At 40.9% G+C, this 12,756-nt stretch overlaps 1 protein-coding gene across 1 annotated transcript in view; it reads right to left on the bottom strand.

Moving 5' to 3' along the window:
- calb2a (calbindin 2a) overlaps positions 1 to 11,553 on the bottom strand; it is a 30,624-nt gene extending 19,071 nt beyond the window's left edge. The window contains exons 1-4 of the mRNA XM_083916220.1: positions 11,383 to 11,553; positions 1,497 to 1,573; positions 1,324 to 1,413; positions 711 to 791 (exon numbers count right to left, since the gene is read on the bottom strand). Of these exons, the coding sequence (XP_083772346.1) occupies positions 711 to 791; positions 1,324 to 1,413; positions 1,497 to 1,573; positions 11,383 to 11,476 (342 nt within the window). The 5' untranslated portion in view covers positions 11,477 to 11,553. The remainder of the gene's footprint in view (positions 1 to 710; positions 792 to 1,323; positions 1,414 to 1,496; positions 1,574 to 11,382) is intronic.
- Positions 11,554 to 12,756: the final 1,203 nt, after the last annotated feature.

Below are 12,756 nucleotides of genomic sequence, written 5' to 3'. Positions count from 1 at the left end.
ATAGCCTGCACCAGCAGAGATATTCCCATCTTTGGAGAACCATTTACATCCAAGATACACAAGTATTCAACACTGTCCAGTTATTGTACATAAAACATCAAAGCTAAAGGTCCCATTAAATTAACTCTTTCATCTTAAGCCAAGCTGTCGTGTTGTGACAGATGATACAATAAAGATCAGGATGGTTTACTGTATCACAGAAGTCAAAATTTTGAAAAAAAATTGAAAATCAAAAATCAAACTACTCACGTCTCCATTTAACTTTACTGAAGGGTTACACAGTAGCTGTCTTTTTCAGGACTTATGCTTGCTCACTTGTCACATATTAGCCATTATTTGTGCTCAGCCAATTTTACAATCAAAGTTCATGATGGACCATCAGGTGTGTTCACTCGCTTTGTAATTCAACTGCTAAATCTGAACGGCAGAAATTGACAACCATCTGCAATAGAGGCTGAGACTACCAATGGTACTCAGACTACACACGTTTACTTCATTAATTAGTACACCTTCAACCAAAGAAAGGAATGAATCTGTGAAATTAGCTCGTAGGCCGGACTGAGCATATGCAGGTTGTCTCCCCTCCATGGCTGACTGACTCTGGTCTAGTATGTATGATTAGGTCAAGTAAGTGTGTCCTGACGAATGACGTTTATTTTTATAAAAAGTTTTTCAAATCTTCATCCATGTTTACTCATAAACACTCTTACCGCCATAAACTCAGCACTGGAGCTGACAAACTCTCTGAAGCAGAGCAGGAAGTTCTCTTCAGTCGGGAGAATCTGGGCCAGCTAGAGAAAGAAATGACAGGAAAATGGGAGTAGTATGAATAGAAGATGGTGGGGATGAAATGCTGGCAGGGAAGAGATGGAGACTGAGGAGCTTTTTGTCTGCAAAGACTCGTATGGGCAAGTCACACATAAATAGAGTCATAACCTTGGAAGCTGAACTATGGCTAAATAACATTTATACTTCTATCATTTTTTTGGTTCTGACAAAGCCTTTGCAGGAGCCCTCCATCTTGCATCTCTTTCGAAACATGTTTAGAATATGATAAAAATCCAAGCAAAGCAATATCCCAAAGTGACCCTCCATTGAGTTATAAAGACTGTATTCATGCCTGGTTTACCAGTATACCAGGCTTCTGATGCAATTTTTTTCTCACATTTCATAGAAAGTAGACAGAAACCCTTTTACCCCCGGCTTCCAGTCTTTATGCTAAGATAAGATAGCCAGCTGTACATGGCTGCATATATGAGAGGGGTATCAATAATGTCATAAAAACATAGATTTACAATACAAGAAGCACCTCCAAGGCCTTACCTCTGACATCTCGATTCGTCCATCTTTGTTCTTGTCGAACTTCTGCATGAACTCCTTCATCTTTTCTCTGAATGTCGGGTTTGTAGGGTCCTAAAAAAGTATTTGTACTCAGTACAAGTGAAGCCTTAGTGGTCATTGTGTATCCGTGTTTAATCTCTAGTCCTTGAACTCACCACCCCTGCTCCTCTCCGGGCCATCTCCAATTCTTTAAAGAAGTTCTCCAGCTCCTTCCCCTCAATGTAGCCATTACCTGGGAGACAGACAGACCATAAACTTATGTCATCGCAACATACCACAAAGGGCTTATTTCAGAATTGCTGACATGCAAAAACCCCATCAGAGTAGTTGTGGTTACAGTGTAAACCGGATTCCAACATGGCCTGGTTTTGCCCATGTATTGATTCAAACATGAGCCTTTTACCAACTCTCTTCCTTCCCCTCTGGCTCAATAGATTAGACTATGGACTGACACAATGCAAACTGATCACTCCTCAAAGACTGTGTTCACAGGGTTGTATGCAAGGAGAAGCTATATATGGAAAATTGCTTTTCTAGGATTTCGAAGGTGATGATCCACAGGAAGCTTCTTTTATTACACAGAGATCAATACTGCCTTTAGCAGGGAGTTTGGGAAATGGGTCGAATCAATATGGATAACAGTGTACTGTGATGATTGCTACCTGAATTTGATCCTCTAGACTTGTGAAAGTTATGATATTTTTGTCATGAGGAACTGAAAGTTCAACTTAAATAATAGTCTTAACATTGCTTTACTGAATGCTGTCAGTCATTCTGACACATTTTGAGTGCCAACTTTGTCAAATGTCAGCCTGGTCTCATAAGAAAAATGTTGGTGTTCAAACTTAAACCTAACCAAGTAGTTTATATGCCTAGACCTAACTAAGTAGTTTTGATGCTTAAAGTCCGTAAGATTTTCATCTAGTTAATTGTTAAGTTACTATCTGTCAAAGAGTGAAATGGTGATTGAGCATATGACCCACTAATGAAAGCACTTTCTGAGAGATAAAATCTGTGTGTCTGTGGCAACTATGTGGCGCACAGTTAGTGATGCTTTTTATGTCAGTCAGCAGGGGTTGGTTTGCCAAGGTTACTTGGAAATTGGGAAGTCCCAACTCCCGGCAAGTAAAAGTACAATGACATGGAACATTCAAGTCGGAATTCCAAGTCAAGCCTGTTGTTATGTGTGACTAACACTGGTGAATCAACAGACAAATTAAGCATTTGAAGGCATCCCGCTGCATCGTACAGGTGAGAGCTGCAAATCTACTGACTTCCTACAGTCGACACTGTTCGGTTTTGAAAAGGAGATGACGTCCTAGAGGCTCCCCTGCAGTTACATCTGACCGCCAAAGTGGCCGCTAGGAATAACTTATCTCAGTTCTTACGGATTACAACTTTAAACCTAACCATGTAGTTTTGTTGCCTAACCTTAGTAGCAATAATCATTTTCATTTGAATTCACAACGTTAACCGTGTAAATTAAACTGCAACTGTTGAAGGTCATAAAGTGTTGAGGGAAATGTTGAGATTGAATCATAGACTGTATAAAAAATAGACATAGCATACCTATCAGGGTCTGTTCTCTCAACTTGATCCAATCATACTCGCCTTTCGGAGTCTCCATCTTGTCAGACACTGACTCTGCCTCACTGATGTGATGTTGGGGGGAGGGCCATAATTTACGATTTACAAATTTACGTATTTCATTGGTTTCAGAATTGGGCATGGCAAATTGACTCGCTAGCGTCCCCCTAGAATTTAGCCCCATCTCCAAGACAGATGTAAATTTATGAAAATCTGCAGGCATATATCCCTCAATCAGATCATAGACTGTATAAAAAATAGATGTAGCCTCTACGCCAAGGTCCATTGTTCTCAACTTGATCTAATCGTCAATCAAGCCATCTTGTCAGACTTTGACTCCTCCTCATTTCCTCTTACCAAAAAAGGGCACTGACATGGGGGGAGGGAAGTACGTCCAACTGGCTGAAATATATCTCAGAGGAGAAGTGAGGGCCAGTGGCTAGCTGTCACTCAAAAGACCACGCCCCTAATTATTCATAAACTTTGACCTCCAATAAAATGAAAACTAGCCTGGTACAAAAAAACTCCCCCCCCTCACTTCCGTGTTGGATCAACCAGGAAGTCGCTGTGGTGGGGGCTTGGATTGAACACATCTTCAGTTTGCAGGAACATATAATGCCAACATTTCATTCTGGCAACTGGGTTGGAAATGATGCTTATCCTATGATGTCGTCTATCACATTTTTTTATGATTCTGTCACGACAAATTTAGCTTGGGGACAATATCTTTAATTTTATTCTCCTAGTTTTTTATCCTTACTCCTGGTGTTCTGCTGCCCTGACAGAGGAAAAATGAGTATGCCCACTTCACCCAGGTAGTCTGTGAACGTGTACCAATATTCTACCAACAAGAATGCTGGACAGATGGCTCCAAACGTTGTGACTAGCTGCTTCAATAAAACCCTAGAAGGCAGAGCTGCCTCATTAAACACTAACAAAGATTATTATGCCATCCACTTCCCCACCTCTCTCTCTAACTCAGTGTCTCTTTCTGTCATCTTCTATCTAACTCCCTCTCCCTATTCAACCAACATCTTAGCGTCTTTGTTCTGTCCATGGAAATTTGTGTGTGTGTGTGTGTGCATGCATGCTTTCTTTAGTGATGCTATCAAAACTCATAAATACAAGCTCTGCTGTTTCAATAAGTGGGGCAGTAAAATGCCTCGCTGCTATCGAGCCTCCCTCCTATGGGTCTTATTGACATTTAGCACTCTGGAGAAAAATGCCCTGCTTGATAATTAAACAGAGTAAGATTTGATTAAGAACAAGGCAAATGGCACAAAATGACAATAAAAATAGATTTATGAATAGATATTATACTGGAGCGCTGTCATCCCTTCAATAAATGAAACAATAAATCCATACATCCCATTAAAGTATTCGTGCCTAAGGGAGCTTCTGTTTTGTGTTGTGCTTTTTCAGAAGTACTTTCTGTTCAGACTTTAAAGCCACAACAACATGCTTATGGTACCCATGTTTTTTTCACTATAGTATGTTATCTGCAATCGGGCTGGGGGATATGGCCAGAATCTTCTAATCCAATATAGGTCATTTCATCACGTCGTTACAACAATGTATTCTCATCAACAATGTATTGTCATCAACAGATTAGTATGATATGTTTCTAAAAGTTATGCACAAAAATTATTCTGATATTTTACGAAATATGACGTTGTATTTAACATTATGAAACAGATTCTTATTGTCATGCAGAGTGAAACAGGTGAACACAAACACATAGGACTGCAGACTACAGGAACTATAGACAACTGATTATTCAATTCTGGCGCAACGGGTCTCAACATGACCGAACAACAAGGATCCAACTAAGACTGAAAACCTACACTGGGATATTGCCATAAGTAGAATTTTTGAGTTTAGGCGCACATGAGTTGAACAATAAAGTGGAATGAATGAATCCTGCACACCGCTGTTGGAAAACACTACCTACAATTTATTTTAACCAATAGTTGGGCTCCAGGTAGAAGTCAAATTCTGGTGTAAAATCATCCCACGGCATTTTTTGGCAAATACACTTTTTTCGTGTAACAACTATTAACGGAGATATCCTGGAGAGTCGCTAACAGTTGCTAACAGCAGAATGCAGCTAAAACACTGATTAGCTTGGGGCAGCACAGTGAACGCATTAAAACAACGTTTTTAACCACTAATACTGCTCAAAATACCGACGTTCCTCTTTTCATTTGAAAAGTGAAAATTGTGAAATAACAAATGTTTTATTTTGTCTTTTCTTTTTCTTTCTTTTCCAATTTAATCCTGTAGGTCCATGGTTGATCCTGTCTATCTGCCCTGACGACGTGAAGCGACAGAACTGGAGGAACTCAGCTCTTGCTTTTTTTTCCTTTATTGAGATCTGCTGTTAAAGTGATAATAGTCTACTGTAAATGTGTGGGGGTTGTTGATGGTAAATGACCCATCAGTCCGAACAAAAGACTTAACAAGCTCTGGGGAGCAGTGTCAGGGAAGTTACTTACTTGTCGGAACAACAGCGCAACAGAGCGTAAACAACTAGATTCACTTTATAAATGTAAAAAGAGGATCACAAGGATTTTTGGCGGTGTGCTGAGTCAGAAGAGTTGTTGGCAAAGTTTTTGGAAAAATAAGCAGAAGAAGAAATACGATCGTCATTTCCGCTAAGTGCAAGGCAGCAGTGTGTGATTTGAGATAGCACTTGCTGGGGAAATTAAGGGTACTGATCATATTCCACAACCGGACAGCAGCAAGCAGTTGAAGGACCTGGCCGGCCCTGCCCATATCTGTCGCGGCATCTCTTTCTCAGCCTTGCCCAAGTTGAAAACCTTCAATTCTCTTGAAGAATTCATCAGCAGGTCAACTGGGAGAAGGTCCACTTTTGGCAAAAGTGTGAAAGCCCTTGGAGCGCAAACTGTTCATTTTCTGAATGCTATATTTTATGGCCTAGTGTTATGTTCCTTAATAAAGGCTTGATTTATCCATTTATCATTATTCATTTTCTTAGCAATAAAAGATGCTGCATGTGTTTATCCAGTCTAGTTCGTTAATCATTAATAAGTGTGTGTCTAAATATATAATATGATGATAAATAATGATACATATATAATATAATAAATACAAATTACTAAATATATAATAGGATGGTAAATAATTATTATAAATATTTAATATGATACAAAATAAATTAATCATAGTACACAATGTCCACTATGAAATTAAGACTGTATTGTGAAAGTATACTGTAAAAGTCTGGCAGATAGTTTGGTGAACTGATGTTTTCATCTCGTTTCTCCCATTGCCCGTCTGTACTCATCTGAGCTGCTCTAGTGCCACCTGGTGGGCACTGCAGCTACGTGCTTGACCCCCTTAATGACGCTACGGAATTCACACAGAGCTCAGGTCAAATGAAAGGAGGAACATCTGTGGCACCAAACCTCTGCAGTAGCATGAGTCCTTACACATTAACCAAAGCACCAACAAGGTAGTCAGTGAACCCAGAGCTTATTAAAAGAGTGTTTTAGAGAATTACCTACTGGCCCAGGTACCAGCTCCTCTCATAGTAAAGTCCATTCAAGTGGATTACCAAAGTCAATTGTTTTCTGTGTAAGGACTCTTCTTATGCTGCTGCAGAGGTTTGGTGTTATTTTGAGCTGTGTTAGTGGTTAAAAAAGAAGCTTTAATGCCTTCATCGTGCTGCCCAGAACTTATCAATGTTAGCCGCATTCGGCTGCTAGCAACTGTCCGTTAATAAAATTTCAGTTAGTATGTGTTTTCTTTTATCAATTTAGAGGACGGATTGTGTCCCGATAACGCAACATATGATTTGCGACAATAAACTGTCACCCAGCCCTAATATGAGCTGCAGTCAATTACAAGTCCATGTTGCATTAAACTGTCCGAACTCAATCAAGCAAACCAATTCTGCCTCATTACATTGTATGTCAATGATGCTAATATTATTGTAACGAAATTGAAATTACTGCCAGCGGATACATTTTGTGGCTGACTTCAACTCAGCTCCAGGTCATTCAATTTAAATGTCAAAGCACTAGTATTATATGTCATAATGAGAGCGCTCCTACCAACTTGCGTTAATATACCCTGGTCTCTCTGCACAAGCTCTTAAAGCTTGCAACAACAGAAAGTTAAAAGGTTCACAAAACCACTTCTAGCCCTAATAGACATTCTTTTTGATACCCCACGGTATGCTGGTAAAGACACTTCTATCCTTTGTATCTGATTCTGAAATTCAACCCCAACTAGGGTTGTCACAATTCTCGATAAACTATGCTCCATACTATACTCCACACTCGATACCATTTTGGATACCACAGGGAGAAATCTTTTCAAAAATGAAGGCAGGGACATTGGCAGGTAGCTAGGCTAACGTTACTTACATGTTTAAGGTGGTAGGTCATGTTCGTCTAATGTAAATTACATGTTTAAGGTGGTAGGTCATGTTCGTTGTGGACGAGTGATAGACAAAGTTTTTCTTGCAAAGTTTGCATGTGACGTTCTTGGGGTTGTCCTTGATGGCATGACATGATTGGCTATTAATTATTAACTGTCTAACTGAGATGTGGATGGGACCTGCCATGTTAAAAAAAAAAAATACACTGATGCTGTGTCCCAAATCGCACACTTCCACCCTCAAACTGGCTTTTTTGAGGATGGAAGTGCGTTCACACAGTGTACTGCATTTATCCAGTCGTGTGCTCAAAAACAGCCAAACCGTTGAGTGTGGATCGATAAACACTCAATGACCTCAATCACCGCCATTTTGTCTACGTAGCAGGAGAGGGGGGAATTAATTCAAACTGGAAAATGTCGGAACAACAGCGCAACAGAGCGTAAACAACTAGATTCACTTTATAAATGTAAAAAGAGGATCACAAGGATTTTTGGCGGTGTGCTGAGTCAGAAGAGTTGTTGGCAAAGTTTTTGGAAAAATAAGCAGAAGAAGAAATACGATCGTCATTTCCGCTAAGTGCAAGGCAGCAGTGTGTGATTTGAGATAGCACTTGCTGGGGAAATTAAGGGTACTGATCATATTCCACAACCGGACAGCAGCAAGCAGTTGAAGGACCTGGCCGGCCCTGCCCATATCTGTCGCGGCATCTCTTTCTCAGCCTTGCCCAAGTTGAAAACCTTCAATTCTCTTGAAGAATTCATCAGCAGGTCAACTGGGAGAAGGTCATGGATAAATGTAAAAAGAGGATCACAAGGATTTTTGGCGGTGTGCTGAGTCAGAAGAGTTGTTGGCAAAGTTTTTGGAAAAATAAGCAGAAGAAGAAATACGATCGTCATTTCCGCTAAGTGCAAGGCAGCAGTGTGTGATTTGAGATAGCACTTGCTGGGGAAATTAAGGGTACTGATCATGTCAGTAGGGCACAAAAGGCACAAATGTCAGTACACTCACTGCAGTGCGTGATTTTGGACACAGCGTGACAGTGAGTGAATGTCATGACTTCCTGTATCTGGCCCTTCAAATTAAAAGCTTTTTTGACAAACCTAGCCACAATACAGGAAAACTCTCAAAGAGGGCAGCTGTACCAACTAAGTGCATATTTATAGCCTATAAAATCCATTTGCCTTTCAAAGAGAGTGCAGCCCTGTCTATTCAAATAATTTGTGCATGGGGCGACTGCTCTAACCACTCAGCCAGCAGCCACCCCATGTAAAGAGGATGAAGGTCCTCGAGGCAGCGGCCACAGGTTCGACTCTGCCCTTTACTGCATGCCCCACCCCCAAACCATTTACTTTCTGTTCTATATAATAAAGGCTTGAAAACTGCCAACAAATAAATAATAATTTGTGCTGAGATCACAGATGGGTCAATTCTGGATGGGAATTTTGCTTCATAATCCAGATTTCCATATCCAAAAAATAATTGACAACAAATGCTCTATAATTAGCAAAAGGAAATGGAGTTGTTTCCTGTTTCAGCTTTGAAGCGACTGAATGAGAAGGCCTGGCAGAGACAGCAAAGAAAGATGAGAGGGATACAGAGCGGAGGAGCTGCAAGAGGCGCAATTCAGATGAGTTTTGATCCTGGGACAACAGGGGAATATGTGGTTCCATCAACTGTGGGTGCATCGCCTCCTGTGTATTTTTTATGTGAAACTCAAGAGCTGTTTACTCAATCTGAGCAAACAAATTAGCTCTCCTTTCTTTCTGCCAAGCCATAAGACACTCCCAGTAATGGGAGCAGAAATCAAACACTATAGCCAAATCTGTTGATGCACAGGGTTGTATTTGATTTGCAAAGTGGCTCGTCGCAAAGCACAATATGTAAACTACCTCAGTAGTAGGACTTCAACACCTTGGTGGTAGCGCTAATATCCTTACAATCACACACACTAAGCAGATGTAAAAACAGTTTACCAAAACAACTTCATCTGTACATTGGCTCAGCTGCTGAGCCCCTCCACCCCACCCCAACCAACTCCTCATTCTACCCTGATTTCCCCGTGGAACACATTTCTGCATGTGTGCAGGCGTCAAAACAGATTGCATTAACAATGAATTCCCAGGAGTATATGTGTGTGTTGAACAAATAAGTGCAACACACTCGCCTCCTTTGCAGGTGTATTTTGAACATCTCGAGAAAGTTGATTGAACGAGCAATACTGAGGACTAGGGATTCACTGATTTATCGGGTCAAACATCGGTTTCTGCCAATATTTGCCTTGTTGACTGCAATCAGCCAGTCAGCAAATACGAGGAGATCCACAGATTGCAGTGACCGATGTTTATCTGACGTGTTGCATCATTCATCTAAATGTTGCGTTAACGACTTTTGAAGAGGTTATTTTTCCAAACAATCATCTTTTTCTTGTGAGAGAATGTTTTTTTTAAGGTTGTTTGTATGGTTGAATTTGTGCTCCTCACAGATAATGAAGGGCTGGTATTTTTTTAGGATTAAGATTTATTTGTTTCCCTGGCACAAAAGAGGGAATAATTACAACAAAAACAACAGCAAAAAAAATCATCATCATCGGCATTGTTATTTTAAACATCTGTATCAGTATCGGCTCAGAATTTCACAATCGGTGCATCCCGATAATGACTGGCTGCAGCCAGGGATCAGTTACATGTCCCAGTCAGACTCTCAAACTTTTAAAGGAAATCAAAAATGCTCTCCTTTTCAGAGTGACCACTGTGGACATCTGAGTCTATCATGTGCTAAGGATTTCATCAGCACTTTTATCAGTTCACAAAATGTCCTTAATCTACAGAAGAGGATTTCTATAACTCTCCCTGACAGCAGGATGCCTGATGAATATAAAAGCAACTTAGATCATACTGTCACACTACACAGACGCAGGCACACAGAGATATTTGCAGAGAAAGGCTGAACTGACTGATCTGTCGGGAGACAAACACGATCGATGCAAGGAGAAATAGACAGATCGAGACTGAGACTGTGTGTGTGTGTGTGTGTGTGTGAGTGTGTTTGTTTTTGTGTGTGTGTGTGTGTGTGTGTGGTGGGGAGGAGGGGGGTGCTGAATAAATTAATACATTGGATAATTTCATGTTGACAGATATCACATATCACATAAATCCTTTTTATGCTGAACTACTACCACTGTGCTGCATACAGAAAATCCCCACCTGGCAGAGTGCACTTATTGATGGAACTTAAATAAGCCAGTTTCTGATTGGAATCGGATATCAATACAAAGAGCATCAGACGGAGCCAATTACCCAAACTGTCAATGATTACGGTGAATCCACAGAGGACCTTAATTAAATGACGCATTGATTGCTAGTTCACACCTGAGTTGCTTGTTTAAATCAAAAGCCTAAATTGTTGGAACATTAAAATGCCAGGGTTAAGAGGACTTCCCTGAGAGCTCACTGCGCTCGTAAAGCTGCGACTCGTTGAGGGCTCATTGTATTGCCTATTGTACTATTTGAATAATTATATCAACTATTTTAATAAGATGAGAACAAATACGTTCGTTTAAATAAAAAACTAACAATAAAAACAACTGGCACGGTGGGGGGCGGTGCGCGTCAGATTTAGTTGGAAAACGTTGAACTTTTTTGAGGGTTGTAATAATCTATACATCCAGAATATCAGCTTGTATCAGCTCAGTATTAAACATGGAAATGTCCCCTTTGGCTACTTGTATTGATCTTTCACAGGCGGAGGAATATTATCAGCAGCCTAATTAAAGACACAATAGTCCCTATATATTTTTGAAATAGCATTTTCTCCGCTGAATTGGGCGTAAAGAACACTATATTACATTGTGTCTCAACTTTTGCTGTGGTATTATTGTCTTATTATTCTAAGCTTGATATGGGTTGTACTCTGTGGAGGATGCTTTTCACTCTTTTCCCCATGCATTTCTCTGACTCTATTGCATTTTACAGCAGTGATCCATCATTCAGTAGTCTTCCGTGGATTAGGACTTTGAAATAACTTTTAGGAAGGAAAAAAAAGTGTCCTACCGTCAGCGTCGAAATGTTTCCAGATGTCGAGGAACTGGGACGCGGTGACCTCGGCCAGGTGCAGGTGAGGAGGCTGCTGGGCTTTGTTTGCCATGATGCTTTCGGCGGATGCTGCTGCAGGTCGGACGCCAGAAAAATCCGCTGACAAGTTCTCTGTGTCTCTTGTTCGAATGCAGCCCACACTGTAGCCCCTGCGCGCCGCCCGCCGCTTTTTAACCCCGACGCAAGAGCGCGCTGCCGCTGGGGGCGCACTGCCACCGACAACCCCCACTCTGTGCTCTCAAGCTTAATGGCAGTGAGATAGGACGTTTTGGCCACTGCAGTGGACAGACTGAGTGTGTGTGTGCGTGTGCGTGTGCGTGTGCGTGTGTGTGTGTGTGTGTGTGTGTGTGTGTGCGCGTGTGTGTGTGTGTGTGTGTGTGTGCGTGTGTGTGCGTGTGCGTGTGTGTGTGTGTGTGCGTGTGTGTGTGTGTGTGTGTGTGTGTGTAAGAGAGAGAGAGAGAGAGAGAGAGAGAGAGAGAGCAGGAGATGAGATGGATGCAGATATAGTTGCATCATTGTGCTTTATGGTACATCTCATGCGTCTTTGATCCAGTGCATCCCATATCTCTTATCCACATAAAATTATGTTTCTGTATATGTGTGTGGTGTGTGTGCGTGTGTGTGTGTGTGTGTGTGTGTGTGTGTGTGTGTGTGTGTGTGTGTGTGTGTGTGTGTGTGTGTGTGTGTGTGTGTGTGTGTGTGCGTGTATGGGCAGACCCAGTGTGTTCCTTCAAACATCTGTGTGTGTATTTAAGCGTGCAGCTCCTCCAGCCTGTCTGCCAGTGTGTGAGGCTCCACAGACTTAATTAGAACTCACACACTAATCACATTTCCCACACTGCCTCCAGTTAGCAGTGATTAGCCCACATAATAAATGTAAATTCAGAAGAAGAAAAAAGGTAAAAAAGTACTTTTTTTCGTTAATGGCCAGTCTGCTGTGCAGAGGGGAGCCACAGATCCTATTAGGAGAATGAGGATGAAAAATGAATGTACTCATATATTTCTTCCACTCATTTACTGCAAGAGGTGATAATATTCACAATGAAGTAATAAGAGTGTAATGAGCAGGGTAAGAGGGCAAGTATCCCTAGAAGCACGTTCCTGCTGAAATTTGCAAAACAAAGGAAAAAATAATATAAAAATGAATATTTTTTTCAATTGACCTGCAGGGGTGTGAAATACTGTTTGCTGTTTACGAACGGTATTGTTTGTTTAGACATTAGAGGCAGTGCAACTAGCTGTTAGCACATTGACATAATATCACCTTGTAAAGTTCTTAGAATGTATAAAAAATTGACGTAACCTCAACATGATCCAATAGTACTTCCCTTT

This window comes from Echiichthys vipera (assembly GCF_963691815.1).
Source record: "Echiichthys vipera genome assembly, chromosome: 7".
In the NCBI taxonomy this organism is placed as follows: domain Eukaryota; kingdom Metazoa; phylum Chordata; class Actinopteri; order Perciformes; family Trachinidae; genus Echiichthys; species Echiichthys vipera.
Note: the sequence above shows the minus strand (reverse complement) of the source record. Positions and strands in the feature narration are given on the sequence as shown.